The sequence below is a fragment of the Apteryx mantelli genome, chromosome 3 (assembly GCF_036417845.1).
Source record: "Apteryx mantelli isolate bAptMan1 chromosome 3, bAptMan1.hap1, whole genome shotgun sequence".
NCBI lineage: Eukaryota > Metazoa > Chordata > Aves > Apterygiformes > Apterygidae > Apteryx > Apteryx mantelli.
The window spans coordinates 20,350,452-20,369,390 of NC_089980.1; the positions used below are offsets into that span (position 1 = coordinate 20,350,452).

General features: G+C 44.5%; 1 protein-coding gene across 1 annotated transcript in view; it reads right to left on the bottom strand.

Moving 5' to 3' along the window:
- The window catches only part of ZC3H6 (zinc finger CCCH-type containing 6), a 46,861-nt gene extending 40,939 nt beyond the window's left edge, over positions 1-5,922 (bottom strand). Inside the window, exon 1 of the mRNA XM_067292874.1 lies at positions 5,248-5,922. Coding sequence (XP_067148975.1) covers positions 5,248-5,339 — 92 coding nt within the window. The 5' untranslated portion in view covers positions 5,340-5,922. The remainder of the gene's footprint in view (positions 1-5,247) is intronic.
- Positions 5,923-18,939: the final 13,017 nt, after the last annotated feature.

Here is an 18,939-nt window from a genome sequence, read left to right on the forward strand (position 1 = left end):
CGTGAATTATCCTCGGCCATGGACTCAGCTTAGCTGCCTCTCCAGCAAGGCTACTCCTGTAGGTTCACCACCACAAAACCGTGACAAATGCATGTGGATGAGTTTGTCCTAGCAACCTGCTACACTACAGAACTTCTGAAGTAATAAGGAAAAGTACCACAAAAAGTAGATGTTCTTGCAGTTAGTACAACAAGCCGGTGTGTAGAGAACTGGCATTGGCTTCTTGTACAATGTTACGCAGGTTACTTGAGGCAGAGTTTTCAGCTAGCCATTAGTTTTGAACACTACTAATCTAAAATTCTTTTAACCTATAGCCAGGCAAGGAAATCATATAATGAAAAGTTACAGACCAGACTGCTTGGGTTTTAACCTGCTTTTATCCCTCAGCTGGCTTCAGCTGGATCCCATGTCTCAGTATCATGGAAGAAGGAAGTAAGAAAGACAGCAGTAAGGCATGCCAAAAAATGGTTTCCTGTGGTGGTACAGGAGGCCAATGAGCTGCTAAAACCAGAGAAAGTCAGAAAGCCCACTTTCTCACCCTAGCACCCAACTCTCTCCAGTTGCTGTGTTTTATTATTGTAGATGTAGTTACGGAAATTCACACAGATCACCACCTCCTCCCCATTAAGGCGAGGAGTAACTGCTGTGTAGGTTAGCTGCATTTTTGCCACTCCTGCAATGTTAGCAGTACGGTAAGTAAGCTGTGTTTTACCATAGGATGTGAGTGATTATCTCTGCATTTCCTGTTTTCCTGGTGTCAAAGCAATTTTTGAACTTGCACTCAAAAACAATAAACTGTGACAACACTGCATTCAGTGATCACAAACAACTTCAGCTTAACATGATCGTGTTCTTTGGTGATTAACTATTACTAAAAAATCTCTAAAACAGCCCTAAGTAAACATTTTCAAATCAAACTGTATGCAGATGTGGACAGAGAGCATTAAACCATAAGGTAGAGCATTCAGATTGCCAAGTTTAACTGAAGATGGATGGAAGCCTTATGGCAAGGAAGACTGGGACAGCAGTCAGGTTGGACAGCAGCAACTAGAGATGATAAGAGATCTTTAGCTTTTCAGTTCCTCAAGCGCTTCCCTGATCTACAATGCTCTGGTGCTTCGTGGAGCTGAGGAGCCATGAGGATCGAGACAAGATATGGACACAGAAGCTTGCAAAACAATGTTGACTAAGCAATAACAGAGAAAATGTATAAATAACATCTATAAAACAGATTTAGATTCACTGTTATCCATCTTATTTACAACCAGTCCCTAACATTTTTCCCTTTACTTTGCACTGACTGTAATTGAAACGAGCAGAGCTCAGTTACGGTAAACCAGACAAACCTGCTACATCAGCGGAGTTTAACATCATGCTTGCTAAGGACATGAGTGGAGAACTGGTGCACTGAAAGGGAGCAGGTAATTCCTAAGCTAGGTGGAAGAGGGGTCTTGGGAAACAAAATAGATAGGAAGAGGTGATTGGGATAAATCTTTATCCACCTGGCTCATCAGGCTACATGCAGGGCACAGCTAGTGAAGGAGAGGCTCTGGAAGAGCAGCACCACAGTTAGAAGCAGGCAGACTTATGTAATCAAACACCAGCTAAGCTTTGTGAAACTCAATCAGTTTATCTTGAATAAGATAGTGAATACAACAATTTAATTAAAAAAATTTACAAGTATCTTACATCAAATATATAATGGAAAAATGTACAATGATTAGCATGGCTCTTGGGAAAAGGAACCAGAAATGCAATGAACAAGCCCAATTTTGAAGTGACGTTTACAAATATTCTCTGCAAAAATCAGTACAATTTTCTACAGAAAGTTCTCACAGGACATTCAGGTGTCCACTGGAGAGTTGTCTCTAATGTAGTCTACTTTACCGTGCCATAACATATAAAAAGGGGCCTGATACTTAAGACTTTCAATGTAACTCATAAGACCACATTAGCTACAGAAGCACTACTTGCACTTTCATGATCTGTGACAGAATTTGAATGTTCAGACCTTTCATTAGGTCACTGCTATTTTTACAGCAGTTAATGGTATAAGAAGTTTCCAAGTCTGAATATTATATGACAGACATGAAGAGATAGCTAACAGAAAGAATCAGTACCAATCTGAAGTTTTAAATAATAAAAAATAATAATAAAAAAACTCAACTTGTAACTCACAGAAGAGTTCTTAAGTTTCTGGCAATTGTAAATCTGGCACTGACTTCAAATGCAGAACCAACTGGAGCAAACAAGTCCTTCTCATGCCTTTCATAGCTCAATATTAGTCAGAAAATCTGAGTGTATACAAGTTTGCATGGTGGCTGAATTCTTTCAGTTTGCAACAAGCATTTAGTTCTTATTTTAGGCATGCAGGGATATAAGCCAGTACATTCATCTACAGCATGATGCAACAAGACAATGCTTATAAAAGAGAGTTTAAAAGAAACATTAAGCTTTCCACCCTACAAAAGATAACAGCAGCCACAAACTATTACAACTAATCAAACTTTGCTGATCTCAGGAATAGTGGAATAATCTGCTCATATACAAGTTTATATATCGAGGCTCCTTTCTTAATGTTACACTCCTCTCTTTAACATACTCTCTCACCCTGTTGATGGCAAATAAGAGCCGTGCGTGTGTATTCCAACAGGGTTTTCTTTTTGTCTATAGTATTTATTTGATGTAATTGGGTTTGATTGCACCCTGCCTCTGACTTCTTCTTTTCCTTTAAAAATAATCTACGTAAAAAGCAATCCTTAATAAAACCCAACCTTATGTCAGAACTTTAAAAAGACGTTATCTGTGTATATAAAAAGTCTCAAATACTTCTTCAAAGAGAATGTCCCCACAATGAGTTAACTCAAAATATTTAAAGAAGGAAAAAAACTTCCTCATGTAATCAGATGTCCCATCTATAAACCAAGCAAACAAAGACTGTATTAAAACAATACCTCCACCTTAAACATCCTAAGTGTGGTCAAACAAGGTTTTTTAGTATTTTCTACCACTCAAAACACTAACCAACCAACTTCTTTATAATTCTGCAGATCGGTTCAAAAACAGAACTGCTAAATGTTAACAGAAATGTTATTAATTTATACAGCACAAATTGATCTGATCTGTTGAGTGATTTCAGGAACCTACACATATTATGGGCTGTATTTATAGTAAACTAGTCTTACTGGGTTACCAATATGGTAAAAAAAATGAATGCAAGATAAAATGTATTCAAACTAGACATGTCAATTTTAAAATACCAAACTAATACTATAATAAAATTCCAAGTTAACTTAGAACATGAGCATATCAGATATTGACATATTTGCTAAAGAACTGACCTAAAATATTATATCTAGGCTTTTCAATCTAATACAAAGGAGACTTCACAAGAGCAATTCAGTACTCAAAAACGTTCACTGAAAGCAGTCCTGCCCCTCCCCCTTGCGAGTCAACCATGTTTTCTGTGGAAGAGAAAGACCGCGGTTTTTTTTTTAAAGGTCTTTCAAGTTATCAACTCACAAAGAAAAATCTGTAAATTTTAGGACGTTAAAATATTACATTTTGACAGGATTAAATTTGCCTACCTAATGTATTATGAAGGCAGAACATATTTTGCCTTTTTTAAAATAATGCTCCAGGTGTATTAGAAATATACTTTGCTATAAACTTCTCAGGTTAGAGGGGAGCAAAAGTTTTATAAAAGTCTTGTTTATAAAAAATATTATTTATAAAGTATATTTGTTTAGTTTTTTGCTGTTCTAAAATTAAAATATAAAGCAAGGTTTGTATATGTACACATATTAAAAGTGCATAAGACTAGTAATTATTTATTCTATTTCACAATTTATCAGTGTAATAACAAGTGTACTAGTGAGCACAGCTGATAAGAGGAACTTTACTTGTCAACATAACATGAGTAACTCTAAATTAGAAAACCTATGCTTCCAGCAGAACAGTGGATAAGGTTCCTTGGGCCTGTCCTCAAAGAGAACACAAAAAAACAAAGTAATTTCAATACTGAAACAATGTCTATAGTAAAAAGTCCCAGACTTATTAACCTGGGAACTCTAAAATATTTCTGCTGCTACTGTTGCAAAGATATAACAAGTAGTAATGCTGTATCTTCAGCAATTCCCACCTATTCACATTTTGCTTGTTTCACAGGCTCTTTGTTGACATATATGACAGAACTTGCACTGTTTCAAAATTAAAAGTAGGAAGGTGGAAGTAAGAATCAGGAACTCTGGGGTCTATCTGAACCTATCACTAAATCACTGTATGATTTTTGAACAATTTATATCACAGAATTTATGATTCTTACTCCAATGAGGGAACTGTGATAATCACTCGGAGGCTCTTAGGTGTTTTTCAATCCTTTGAAACAAGCACTGAGCACGGTTGTGGAGGTGCGTCGGGAGGACAGACTGAAACCCAGTTGTCAAAAAACCAGCATTTTAACTCCTGCATTCATGTTACAAATGCTCTGAGTAAATGTGCATTGAAAGATTGGTTAGCTGTCACCCTGGAATAGCATTTTTGGAACTAGTAAGGAAGGCCAGAGCTGCCTGAAGAAAGGATTTGAATTTCCAGCAGTTGCAGGAGAGAAAGGGAGGGAGGAACAGAGGTCCTTTCACCAGGAACAGGACTCTGGTTTTCTGCGCATGGGGACTGAGAGGTGGCAAAGATAACGTCAGTCAGACCTTAATCTGCATAAAAAAAGATCCAGTTAAACGTGTAAGGTGTAATCTGGCAATAAAATGAGGTTAAATATGGATCTAGTGAGAGATTCCTTTTATAAACAAACAAACAAAAAAAACCCCCAAAACAAAACACCCTTTCCTACCTGACTAGCAGCACCAGGGTGAGGGAGAAAAAGAACAATGGTGACATTCAACAGACACCCGCTGGAAAGTGCATTTTATGGAAAGAAATGGAACCCCCCCACACCCAGCCAGAATAAGTAAATGAAGATGTAAAATGCATGCATTCAGAAAGGAAAAAAAAAAAAACTACTAACAATGCACTTCTAGTTCAGTGACCCCCCCCTCATATTTTGCATTCCCCCCACCCCAGTCTTCATCCCGTTCCTCCAGCCTGAAGGTGACCTGCCCCCACAAAATGCTACCAACATCGTTAACCCCCTAGGCACATTAACACATATCATCATCATCATTATCAGCATCATCATCACCCCACTAGTATCACCATTATGAGAAGCGGAGAGAGAGAAGAATGTTACTCGACCTTTCGTCCCCTGCATGTTGCCTGTCAGAGTCGGGCATGTTTGGGTCAAGAACTGGGTTTGGGGGTTTGGAGAACAGGCTTTCAAAGGCCATTGTGCTGGCTGTGGTGTGGTGAGGAGGAGGGAGGTGGAGGAAGGCAGGACACTGCCGCTGCCCGTGGTGCGGAGGGAGGAGGAGGAGGTGGTGGCGGCGGCGGCGGCGCGCACAGCCGCGCTTGGGGGCGGCTCGGTGAGGAGGAGGGTCGGGTCCCTCAGTGAAGAGAGATGATGAAGGTTTCACTCACGGTTACTTAGTGAGACACTTAACGGGCACTCAGTGCAGGGCGAGGCTGCACAGGGTGAGCCCGGCCGCCCCGCGCGGGCAGGAGGAGGAGGAGGAGGCAGCAGCGGCGGCGGCTCGGAGGAGCAGGCCCGGGGCACAGGAGGAGAACGAGAGGACACACACACGGGGGAAGGGAAGTGCTGGTGGCCGGAGATGGCTGCCCTATTTCTTCCTTACAAACATGGCGCCCGCTCGAGGCACTCTCACAAAATGGCGGCGGCGGCGGCGGCAGCAGCAGCAGCGACAGCAGCGGCGGCGGCAGCAGCGACAGCGGCACCGGCGCTGCCCCAACTCGCTCAGCGCCCGCGGCCCGCACGCGCCGCCGCCACCACCACGTCTTCCGCGCCCGCCGGGGCCGCGATGGCGTCGCCTCGCACTCGCCGCCGCCGCCGCCCCGGGCGCAGCTCCTCCTCCGCCGCCGCCCGCCCGGCCTCCCGCGCGTACCCGTTGGCTCACGGCGCCGCGCGTCACGGCGCCGACGGCGGCGCCCATTGGCGGCGCCACGCCGCTCGTCACGCCGCCGTGACGTAGCGCGAGGGGGGCCGGGCCAGCGGTCCCCTTCCCCCTCCGCCCTGCGGGAGAGGCGTGCGCGCGCGCGGGGAGGGGGGCGGGGCCCCGCCGCACTGCGCCGCGCGCGGCCATCACGTGTGCGCCGCCGCAGCCGTTATGGCGGCCGCCGGCCGTTAGCGCCCTTCCGGGCCTCTCGAGCGCCCTCCAGGGCCGCTGTTCCCCCCCGGCCCGCTCGCCTGTGGGAAGAGCCGCGTCTCTGCCCACCTCGCCCCCCTCCCTTCCCTTGGTTCCGCCGTGCGGAAGGGGCGGAGGCTGCGGCCCCGCGCGCAGCGACCCTCACAGGCCCCTCCTGCCGGCGGCCGTTGTGTGCCCAGAGGCGCCGGCGGGAAACGCCGGCGCCGTCGCGACGGGGGTGCTGGGAAACCTCTGGAAAGCAGCTTGACGGAAGCCGGCGCTTCCACGTTTGGTGGCTAAAATCCACTTTCCTAGCCTAGAGATGTTAAAATGCGTGCTTAATTTTCTTTAGTGTAAATAAGACATTTCTCAGATAACTCATCCTAAAATCTGATTTTTTTTTTTTAAATACATGGGAGTGATTATCGGTGTTCTGTCATAGCTCAACCTGGAGGAAACCCTGTGCTTTTACAATCCCCATTTACTGAGCTTTGGAAGCGTTTTTCTCTAAAAGGTTAAACAACATCATGGAAAACGATTAGGTTTAATAGAGGGTTCTGATTACCCACCAACAAATCCCAAGAGAAAATTAAACAGCTACTTTTCTTTCAGTTGCAGCCACCTTAGTGATGACTTGTTAGAATTAAAAAAAAAAAGTATGATGAGCCTAATAAGCAGTTATGTTAACCATGGGGAATTACTGTGGTAAATCTAGTAGGTAAGTATCTGTTTTTCTTTTCTCTAGCTGAGCAGTGGATCCTGCTGTCCCTGGCCAACTGGTGTTACTATACTTAACAGTATACATACTTACAATATAGCAACAAAAGAGCATGCTGCCCAGTGTTGGGGCAATAAATGCTGGCATGCCAGAAGATATCACTGGAGCACTAGAGACTATCCGTCACCCTCTCAGTAGCTGCTTTGCTTTCTTCCATCTTTTCATGATCCAAGAAGGACCATGCAGTCTCAGGGTAGCCTGGTTGGAAGTATAAAAGATGAGGGTGACAGCCCCCTTATGTGCTTCGTCAGACAAGGGCAACCAGCTTTTTTGTAAAGTCCTTTTCACTCACCAAAACAGTATCTAGAAGGGCAGCATATATCATTGGTTCAAGTACAAGTTGGAGAACACCTTTTAGCTGCCATAAGCAATACTATCTAGACCTAATATTAGTAAGAGCTTTTAGAGCAGAGTTTTCCAGCAACAAGTCTGATTTCCAGGTCTGAAATTAAAATCTCTTCTAATGACCATGTTGGCAGTTTCTCTCTAATCACACTATAGAGACCCCTATCTGAAGTCAAGCCACACCTGATTGCTATGACAGGAGCTCCAGCTTTGCTGGTAGTTTCAGAAGCAACCTTATTTTCTGAAATCATAAAGAAAACCCTCTACCATCCTCCTAGCCTCCCCAAGGTAAAGAAAAATGCAGTGACAGTCTTTAATCTGGGAGCATTTAAAAATCTCCCAGCCAGAAATCAGTCTGCTCACCTGTATCTATCTTAACACAGAGGGTCAGCTGCTCTTCTACATCCTTAAGAGACCATAAACTCTGTTACAGGGCCATGTACCATCATGTACAAGTGTTAAGAGGAGAGACATATAGCAAACATTGAGCTCTACTTTTTTTTACCTCTTTCCTCAAAAAGTTACTGTCTAAACATACTTTGTTTTGTACAGCACTCCATTCATATGTGCAACCCGCCCCCTTTACTGTTATTACTACCTTAAGCAACCTGTGGCCTTTGAGCCTTTTTCCGGTCATGAATGTTTTTGCACCGTGTTTATTACTCCTATAACATCCTGTTTCATGTTTTGCACCAGTAGTTCCCATTCTTCCACATTTTTGCTCAGGTCCTTGTATTAATATACCAGATACTTCAGTTGTAACTTATTGGTCCAGCCAATCTCCTGACTGGATTACACACAGTCCTTTCATTTATTTTATCACCTGTCTGAATTTCTTCTGTCAGCATTAATGCTTTCTCTTTGTTGCCCTTCGTTTGTTCAGTGATGGTACATCTCTGAATAACTGCTTGCTTTCTTTGCACTGCAGCCAGGTGTGGAGATGCAGTAGGAACCAGCTCCCTCCACTGACAAAAGACTCCTCAAGAAAGACTCAAAGGCCAAGAAGCAACATGTTGTCATGTAATATTTGCTAAGGAAATAGGGATATTTGTCAGTCAGGACTGGTGAGGAAATTCTATCAGATTTAAATGAGAGGAGTGGACAAAATGGGATGACAAAGAAATTCACTGAGGATGTGCGCAAAGTACTGCTCAGTGGGAACAAGAAGGGAGCTAGAACAGACCTTTCAGGCATCTGAAAGAACCGTATGGAGCCCAAAAGGGTATAGGGACACTGCCACATACCCTTTAGTCCAACAACAGTCAACATGTTCGAATCTGAAAGAAATGTTACAGTGAATTATATGCTGACTATTCAAAAAGCTTAGTAGATGCCAATGTCATGGTCTTCTCTGGCTGCTGAGTGTAGTAATAACCATCTTATCTTAAAAACTGTGTTGCTGAATGGGAAAATGAAAAGGGGCCTAGAGAAGTTGTGTTAATTAACACTGATAGTAATAAAATTGTCACTTCCCTAAGTGACAATTGGCTGGGACATGATAAAAATCTGTATTTAATAAATGGTTCAGAAAAGATATACCAGGTGCTTCTGTTCTCATCGTTTCATTGACTGTTCTTTTGTTAAAAGGGAGGAAATTCAAAACTCATTAAGCAATCCTTAATAAAACTATGGAGCAAAATGCTAAAAGTTATTGAAGCCAATAATGTACCAAGATCTAAAGAACCCTGGAATTTTTGTATTGATAGTTACAACATAGGAAATTTGTGCTTCCAGGTTAAACAAATCCCTAATTTATAGGGATCAGAGTGAAAATTGGTGGTATGTAACTGAATAATAATAATAAAAAGGCAGTTACCTCCCATGTGTGGTTTACATAAGAAAAAAGTATCTTTATAAAGCTCATTTTGGCATTGAGTGTACTCCACAGGTCTGTTTTTGCCCTTAGCTGTAGCACAGATAGGACCTTTTTGGCAGAGAAGAGGTTTGCAAAGCAATGGTTTGTGCAGGCCTCACCTCTCCCATTAGCAACACTTAATGGATCATACGACTGTGTTGCAGTCTGGCATTTCTTATGTTCTTCTTGTTCTACAATCCAGTAACACAAACAGTTTTCAATGCCTCTTTTTGTGCATGTTATTCTACATTTTCAGTGAATTTCATCCTCTGCTACAATACCGTATCTTTAAGTTAAGTACCTTAACCTTAGCATAGACTTGTCCGACCCAAATAAGCTACCATCAGCTACAAATTTTGCCACTTCATTGCTCATCGTTTCTTCCATAAGCTTTATTTCTATGTATCTATTTACAGCAACACTGGCACTAAGATGGAGATATTCCACCTTATAGACTTTTGCATGCTGAAAGCTGGCCATTTATTCCTACTCTAGTTCTGTTGACCCTCAGCAGTTCATAGTCCCTGAGAGAATGTTATTTGTTGCTAACTCTTTTAATGACATTTCTTTAACGTTACCTTTTGAGGGACTTTGTCAAAAGTTTTTTGGAAAATCCCAAGTAAATTACGTAACATATTTTCCTTTACAGTCTCCCCGGCTTAGTGTGCTCTTCAGGACGTATGACTCTTTTTCCAGTGCCAACAGTTCTAACAAAAAAAAAAAAAAAAATCAAAAAAAAACAAAAAAAAGAGAGAGAGAGAGAGAGAACACACATTGGTTCCCACTTGGGAGGGGTGCTCCTCCAAATGCTTTGCTCTGGCACAGTACGTTTTTCCTCTTACACAAAAAGCAAGGTCTCTTTTCCTGTTTCCTATGCCTGAACATCTACAATGGCATATGACTGACTGGTTTGTTACTAAGTCAAGGAAAAGAAGTAGTTCACTGAGCAGTGAAACTAAAGCTTGCCACCCATTGCATTTGTGACTTCTGGTTGAGTGTTCTCAACGCCCAGTGAAGTGTGATCTGTGAATGAAGGTTTTCCCACAGTGGAAGCATTCCCATTATGCTTCTCCCTTACAGTTTTGCTTGTGCCTGATAATGGTTTGGCTCATGCTGCAGTTTTTCACTCCTGTCTATTTCACGCTCAGCCTGGGAATACTGTCCTTGCCGAGTGAAAACAAGAACTGAAAATAGCCTTCTCCAAGAGCTCTCTTCCTATGTCAGCTGTGGTTTCAAGTGTCCCACAGACCCACATGCTCATAGAGCCAAACCCTCGCTGCCTAAGGAAAAAACAGGCTGAAAAAGGTGATTGTCAGAGTTTCATGACATAGCCTTAAGTGGGCTTGCTCCTTGCTCATTTGTTGCCCACCAGGTGGCAACTGTGAGCTGTTCAACCCAGGGTGACTTCTTATATCTGGGGTACCCTTATCCCACCCACCCTCCACCCAGTGAAGAAAAGCACTCCTATGAGCAGTTAAAACTGAAGCAATTCCCTCAATGAGTTACCTCTGGAGAACAGAAAGGCCCAGGGAAGACTGGTCTTCTTGATGCCTCGAGTATTGCAGTTGGGACAATTCCTGTGCCTACAGTTCCCCATTTCCAGGCTCTGGTTTGAATGCAGTCAGGGGACTCTGGTTGTTCTTCAGGCTATGAGTGAGCCATCTCCCTCTGCCTCACATCCCTGCCCTGGCAGCCAGAGATGTCAGGCAAATTTCAGTACTTTAGGACCCATGTCATTGTGGTCCCCTATGCCTGGCTGGTCTCTGAGCCCTGAGGACACCAATTCCCAGAGATGCTTTGGTCATGCATGACCCTGCTCCTAGGACATATCCCACTTCCAGCTGTCTAAGGCACAGGAATCCCATCCTTCTCTTCAGTACTAGCAAAGCTTTCAGTGGTCTTTTTTTCCCATAAACAAGTCTAATTCCTAGTTTGGCCTCTACAAGCTCTTGGGGTGATGGATCTATGGTATAGCCATGATATGAGAAAATACCAGCTACTGGCTTTCAGGCTGAGGACCCAGACTTTGGGGCCTGAGAGTCAAAATCCATTTTGTGTCCGACTAAACTTGCAAACCTTGCTGCATGCAACCAGCTCATCTCTCCCTCTCTAGATAACCATATTCTGGGTACAAGAGGAGGTGCTGACAACCAGTGCAGCTGTTCTCTGCTGGCCCTGACCATTCCCCATTGGATCCAGAAAGGAACAACGGTCATGTTCACCCTGTTCTTTAGCCCACTACTTTCATGCAAGGCCCATCTTCAATGCACATTGTTCACATCTCTTCTTCAACCCCCCAAGGACTTTGGTGGGAAAAGTGTCTTCCTCCTGTGGAAGGAACTGACCCCAAAGACCAACAAAACAGCTCAGGTAAGTGGTAGAGCTTGAAACTTCAATAGGATAAATCTTTAAAGGGATTAAAGGAGCCTGTGTCAAGATGGGCAGAGAAGACTTACTGAATGGTGGAATACCTTCAGCTTAGCTACTGAAACAAAGGAGAAGGGGCCTGTGGATGCCTGGGCATCTCTATTTGCATGGAGGCCAAAAAATCCCTGTCTCTGGGGCCAGCAAAGGACCTGGAAGGCTTACCTTGCACACATAGAGAAGGGAGCTGCCCAGGGCTGGAGAGAAGTTGTCTCTGTGGCATGCATGTCTGAAGCAGCAAGGGCCAGCTGCTCCCTAAAGGACAGGAAGCCAAGGGGACTACCACAGCTGGCAGTACAGGACCTTGCCAGTAAGGGCTCAGTCCCACAGTACCAGAGCAAGGTGAGCAGGACAGGCCCAAAGATCATGGCCAAGTTCAACCTAAAGTCCAGATTGCTAGGCAAGTTCATGGTGGTGAGGCAGATCCAAGGTCAAGCCAGGAAATCAGTCCATAGGTCAGGGTCAGGTCCAGTGATTGCCAGGCAGGTCTGGGATGACAAGGCAGGTCTGAGGTCAAGCCCAGAAGTCAGTCTGAAGGTTGGGGTCAGGATCAACAGGGTCCATAGCCAGGACAGACATGGCTGCAGCCAAGCTAGAGACCAGCACCCCTGCTACATAGCTCAGGCAGGGACTGAAGGCCCCAAACTGAGCTTAAATGGGTCTCCTGGGCCCATGGGCATGGATGTGGGTGGAGGCCCCAGGTGAGGCTGGTCAGGGCCATTAAGACTTATCAGGGCCCTCAGGCCCTGGCAGTGGTGATAGTGTAGCGCCCAGAAGGCAATGCATGCAGGACTCAGAACCATCTTCCCAGGCAATGGGGACAGAAATGCATTTCCAAATATGAAATAATGAACTGCTAGGGCAACTAGGATGTGAAATATGTTCTTTGGGGCACTTCCAAAAAGACATCAGAGCGACTTCCCTATCATGGAACAGTATCCTAGCACAGACTGATGTGTTGATGGCTTTATTATGGAATGGTTTCTCTATACAAAGTAGAGTTAATACAAGAGTTAAAAAAACAAGGTGTATCATAGTACATCAGCAACCCCCCAGAAATCGCAAATTCAGAATAAAAGCCTGGGTCGTACCTTCCTTGAAGTGTGCACACATGACTTTTTCAGGGTAGAGTTCTCTTTATTCTGACCTGCAGGCATGCATGTTACAGGTTTGAATACTGTCATCTAGTGGCTTTCTGACCCCTTGTTAATTCACCTGCTGAGATGTCTCCATTTACGATTGCAACAGCACTGTGTCAGCTTACTCCTCTAGGGGGACAACTCCTTGTTTACCTCATAGGTTTCTATAAGAAAGTGTCACGTATACTCTTCAGGCGTGTTCTTATCCACCATCACAAAATTAGTTTTAAATGAACAGAAAAATGTGTCAGCACAGGCACTGTAAAACTGTTTGTTTAAATATCCTTACATGTGTTTGCGTTGTCAAGGGGAAAGGTACGCTTGTAGGAAGCTAGTGAATGGCTCTTTTTTCATCGTTTTCAAAGTGTAACTAAATTTGGCAATATCAGCTAAACAAATTCCCCAGTATGCTCTCCCAGCTATCACAAATATACTGGGAACTGGGATATGGTGTGTATAACTTAGCAACATACCTAGCAACCATAACAAATAAAAACATTATGGTTCAACTTTTCATTAAAGGCTGTAACAGGATTAATAAGTGTTATGGAATGTGTGCTTGTGCTTTTGCTTAAGTAAAGATTCAAACTGTGATATAAATCTGTTAGATGAGAGGAGATAGCACCACACTAACATATGTGTTGCACTCCAATAATGTGCTTCTCAGAGATACTAGCTAGGTATGGTTGTAATAAAATTCAGTTTTTATCCAGAAGTTTAAAATAACTTTGTTGACATTCTCTTACATGTTTAACAAAATCACCAGTCTTTCACTGACATACATCTATCTCACGAGACTGAACTGGTTATTTACATGTAATGGCACTAGCGGTACCTACAAGAAGGGTTGGCAACCGTGCTCATAGGGTTGTCTAATGTGTTCCACTGTACAGAAATCCTCAAGATCCTGTTGTTGGGGCTCTCTGACGTCTGAATGTCTTGTGTCACGACACAGAAACTCATTGGGTGAGTAGGAGGGACACCCTTTGTGGCTCTCCAACAACCTCTTCAAATATGTCTCAAGAAAAAAACCACTCACTATCAGTCCCTCTTCACTGTGATGTGCTAGCCATGCCTTGTTTCACTACTGGAAAGCCAGGAAGGTCTTTAGCAGTGCAGATGTACTCCAGATTCTTGTGGGCCGCCAAAGGTCTGCCTGGGAAACAGCTGAAATAATGGGATGAGTTGGGATGTGCACGGGCAAGACTGTCTTACACAGGTTCTAGCGCATTCTTCTGACTGTGTTGCCATGGGCTTGAAAAGAGTCTCTCAGGAAAGCAGATGGAAAGAAGACGGTTCTTCAAGCCCTCAGACATATGCAGACCATGGCAATGTGACTCTGGAGATGGATCCGTAAGCATTGACAGGTGAAATCTCGGTCCTGCTGCCAATGCACCCAGCAGGAGATGGAGGAGGAGGGGGATGAGAAAGCGCCTCTTCTCTTTTTAAGAAATACAGGAAATTGCAAACTTGTTTAAAAGTATTTCTCCAGGCTGCAAATGCATAGTTATTAAATGCCAGGCTCTTGGCTACTCCTGCAGCCTTAAGGATAACCTGGTGCCATGGGATCAAGGCCTTTCCCCCAGGCAATCTGAGGCTCTTTGCACAGCACTCAGGATGGCCAGCTCTGGGAGGCATTTTAGTGTACCAACCCATGCATTTAGTGAGTGGCTGTGGTCCTATTCACAGAGCAGAATCTATAACCCAGTCTGAGGCTCAATACCAAAAATTCAGCTTGATAGCAAAATTTTCTATTCCTATCTGAACGGGAAGGCTAAGAGAAAGAGCGACTCCATGAAGCTTTGTAAAGAAGCTTGGAGTGGGTTCAGACATGCTCTACACCTGCTCCAGGCCTCTCTCTCTAAGACAGTATTGCTCAAAGGATTCCCTTTTGTTTAACATTGCTGTGAATTCTCTCTCCAAAAGTGGAAACAGATCAGTGTAGGTCGGTTAGTAAAATACTCAAGAGGTCCAGGGCCATGGCCCATGTTAAGTCTTAAACAGTTTCTTTTGGAGCAAATTCTCATTTCAGTTCCTCTTTCCTTTTATGCACATTTCTGGGTCTTGTATGTTTTCTAAGCATTTCTATATATATTTAGATTTTTGGATTATTGCCTCCAAAATGATGTTGGGGATTTACTGTTAGACTTTAAGTGTCTAAACTGGTTTTCATCCCTGATTGCCAAGAACATTGAAGTACTGTCTACCACACACAAGGGCTCTTCACCTTATATTAACTACACCTGCACTTCCTTCTTCATTGATTTCTTCATTACATTGGTGTATGACATAGAATGGGAAGGGTCCTGCTGGGTTAGCACATCCCATCTCCTTCTATTGCAGGCACCTAAATCATAGTCTTCTGCCTAAATTTGCCAAGTGCTACTGCCAAGCCAATTTGCTCTTTGACACTCGGGATTCCCTTTAGCCCCAGCTGATAAGAGATGGACAGAGCCTTAAGAGAGGAGCTACAATTGCAGTGCTGCTCAGATCTGTAGGACTTCCAATTCTACCACAGACTTTGCTCTAATTGGGAGAGTTGGTGCAAGGTTAGCTCAGGCTTTAGCCATCCCACAAATGGCGACATAAAGCCCCAAAGGTGGCAGAGGAAAACAAAAATATTTCTACTAGCTCTAGCGGCTTAAGAGGCCAAATGATCTATGGGAAACCACATCTCCAAAGCAAATAAGCAAATAATTCAAGTACCCTTCAAGTGGTTCCTAAACTGGACCTTGCTATTTGAAAAAAAATATGCATCTGCTCTAACTTATATCAGCGAGGTCAGAAGAGCTGTACCAACCACCTTCACCACTCTGCATACTGATTCCCATGCCTTGGAGCCCCCTGTTCACCAGGCATCCCTTGATTTGCCTCATGTACCCTCCAAGAAGAGAAATCAAACCTTCCCCAGCCTGAAGGGGGGCAGTTTTCTGCCAGTGGAATGTGTTAAACCAGCTTGTGGAGCATGAGAACTAGCAGAAAGTAAGTGGTGGGAGCACACAGTGGGGCGTGGGGACGAGCATAGTGTGTGGGGCTTCTCCATCACAGTGTAACAGCTCCTGCTGTCCCACCCTCTGCCCTGCTCTGTTGGAGATGCAGTACAGACTCCTGCCAGAAATACCTCCCATGATTTCCAGCTTGGTTGAAACCCTTATCAACAGGAAATACAAAACCCTTTGGAAACAAAGCAAAACACTGAAATGATTTAATTGAAAAATGACATCATCTGAACTCAGCTGGTGAGTTGGAAGTTCCTACCCTGCTGTTCTGTTCTCCCCATTGTATCTCCCTACTATATTCATACTTGATAGAAATGTCCTAAAATGCAAAATCCACACACAGAGATGGTCTCTAAAATTCAGGAGTGAGATTATTCCTGGCAGATTTTCCTGCCATGGTTTCATGAGCCAGGAAGGCAAAATAGGGAAAGAATGAGTGAATACCATCAATCCATCCCCTTCTTCTACAGCAGTCATTTTCCTTTTCATTTATATTCATCAAGAGAGACTGTTGACACTCCCTGTATCCCCCAGATTGTTTTCCAACATGTCAGGAGATATTTTTTTCCATGGAGGTTTTGCTTAAGTTCACCTCTCAGGGTGAAAGATATCTGCAGGACCCTTAACCTGGACCTGCAGATGCACTTGCTAGAAATGAGACAAAGACTCATAGAATTACAGAGCAATGTTGGTGGCCCAACCCTCCCCACCCAAAGCAGGGCTAACCCCAAAGCTAGGTCCTACTTCAAAGCTGGAGGAGGTTGTCAGGGCCTTGTCCAGTAGAGCTGTGAACTTCTCCAGGGACGAGAGGTCCTACAGCATCTCTGAGCCCCTGCTCCAGTGTCTAACCACCCTCATGGGGAAATTGTTTTTCCTGATACCTACTTAGAGTTTACCTTGTTGCAGCTGGTGTTTGTTGCCTCCCATCCTTTCACTCTTCACCTCCAGGGAGAGCCTGGACCTGCCTCTGTTATAACCTCCCACTAGGTAATCCTCAGCCAGAGGGGTTGTTTTGGGACAGCCATGGGTGGGAGGGGACAGCCAAGAGAAGTGGGCTGTGCCCTCCGTTGGGACATGAATATGTCCACGTACTGTTGACAGGGGGCACATCTGATTCATGGGACTTCTCCAGAGAGATGCAGCCAGCACGGTTTCTCTCAACGCTTTCTGTCTTTCATGGAGTCCGCTTCAGGACCTGCAACCCGGGCTTGGCTTCAGTGTACTCCAGAATGGGCCAAGAGATAGCTTCCCCATACCTCGGGGCTTTCCGGGGCTACTGAAATAATACTCCAAGCCAAAGCCTGGGAATAGAGGCCAGGGAGGGCCCCTGCCCGTGTGAATCAGGAGAAGAAAAATGTTGTTCTGGACAAATGCAACAGTTTGTGGCTCTTGCCAGGGATAAAGTGGTTGTCAATTGGTACGTGTGTCTTGTTTGGTGGCTGGGTGCCCCAGGGAAGGGCCTTAGCTCCCAAATTCCCACTCCCCAGCACAAACAGGCAGCTCCAAGATGCTCTCAGTCACTGCACACCTGGACTGGAACAGGCTCTGCTTCTATTATTGTGAGTCAAAGATAATTCCCCAAGTTGGTTTATTGAACCTCAGTCTTCATGTATCTGACCCCGCACACATTTTGTCACTGGCATATGTTAAGCACGTGGGTTAGCTTCCACCAGATCAAGCTTCTATTCTGCTTTAGAAGGAGCTGAAGAAATTTCTGTATGCAGGACACAACATGTGGCTCTGAGCTGTGGCTTCCATTCGGTTGCCTCAGACTCAACTGGGAGACAAGAAAAAGGACCTTGCAAACAAGTGACAGCAAATTGTGAACACATTAGGTGGAGGATTCAGCCCTCAGCAGAGTGCTCTGTCCTGCATTTACATAGAGGAGGACACAAGGCAGCCAGTGGCTTAAAATGATGAATTCAAGAGCCAGCAGCAGATACCACTGAGAGAGCTGAACTTGTTATTCTTGGTAGAAGCTCCTTCCTATAAATAACAGCAGCAGCATCTGTCTCGGAGAGCCTGGCCAGAGAGGAAGGCTGGGGACAACTTTAGTGGATTAGACAGGTATGTGGGGCCTGTCTCTGATTCCTGGGTCCATGTGTGATGTAGGGAAAATGTCTCCTGGTTCTGTGCGTAACAGGGGGTGAGGGTTTCTGCCAGTGGCTCTGCATGTGCTTAAGAGCAAGAAGCACCTTGTACAGCATCTTGCACAAGGTCTCATTGTTGCTGTGTTGTGTTCTCTCATCTCGGTTCTTTTTATGTGACTTTTGCTGAGACCTGGAGGCAGAAGGCTTCATTAGAGGGAAGTATGGTACATGATTCCTATGACTGCTGACCTCCTGTGAGAATGTGTCTTCTTCCACCAAGAAGTAAGATGCAGAGAGACAACCCATGGCACTGGGGTACTCCACGCTGTCACAAAAATAGAGACTTAAAAATAAGGATAAGCAGGATTTTAGAAGTTCAGCTCTTAAGTTTAAACTTAGGTGGGGTTGGTGGGCTCACTGCTGCCTTTCCATCTGGACTGATGTTGGCTGAGCATTTGTCTTTGGCCAAGGCAAGGAAAAACTCAGGGATGCTCAAAAGTTTGAACAGTCAGTAAGGAAAGGCCACAGCAGGAGTTCATTTTGGAAAGAGGAAGGCAAGCAGAAGGACAAAATGGAACATAAAGTTGTGGTCCCCCACCCTCACTCATGCCTTGAGTTTCAGTCCTTGTCTACTCTCCCAAGGTAAGAGAGGAAAGGGAGAGCTTTCACACACAGACCCAAGAAATTCAAAGATATTGCATTTATTTTGTTGTATTAAGTCCCTCCATGAGTCCAAACATCCTCTTTGGTATCTCTGAAACTGGGATATTTAGATCTAGTCAGCACTGTTGCACAGTCTACACCACTGAAAAACTTTAAAAGAAGTTGACCCACACGTTTGAGGATGGACATTTTACCCAAAAGAGGTTTCACATAAGCCTCACTGTCCCTCCATGGCTTCCATTTGCACAGTGACACTGAGGGCAGCCACAAAGGAGTCAAAGGGCTCCCCAAGGTACTGAGAACCTGTTACTTAAGACTGGCAACAAGAACTTGGCTGGTGTTGCATAGCATCCCTCCGAGACCACCTCCATGTGAGGTCTTGAGCATGGGCCACA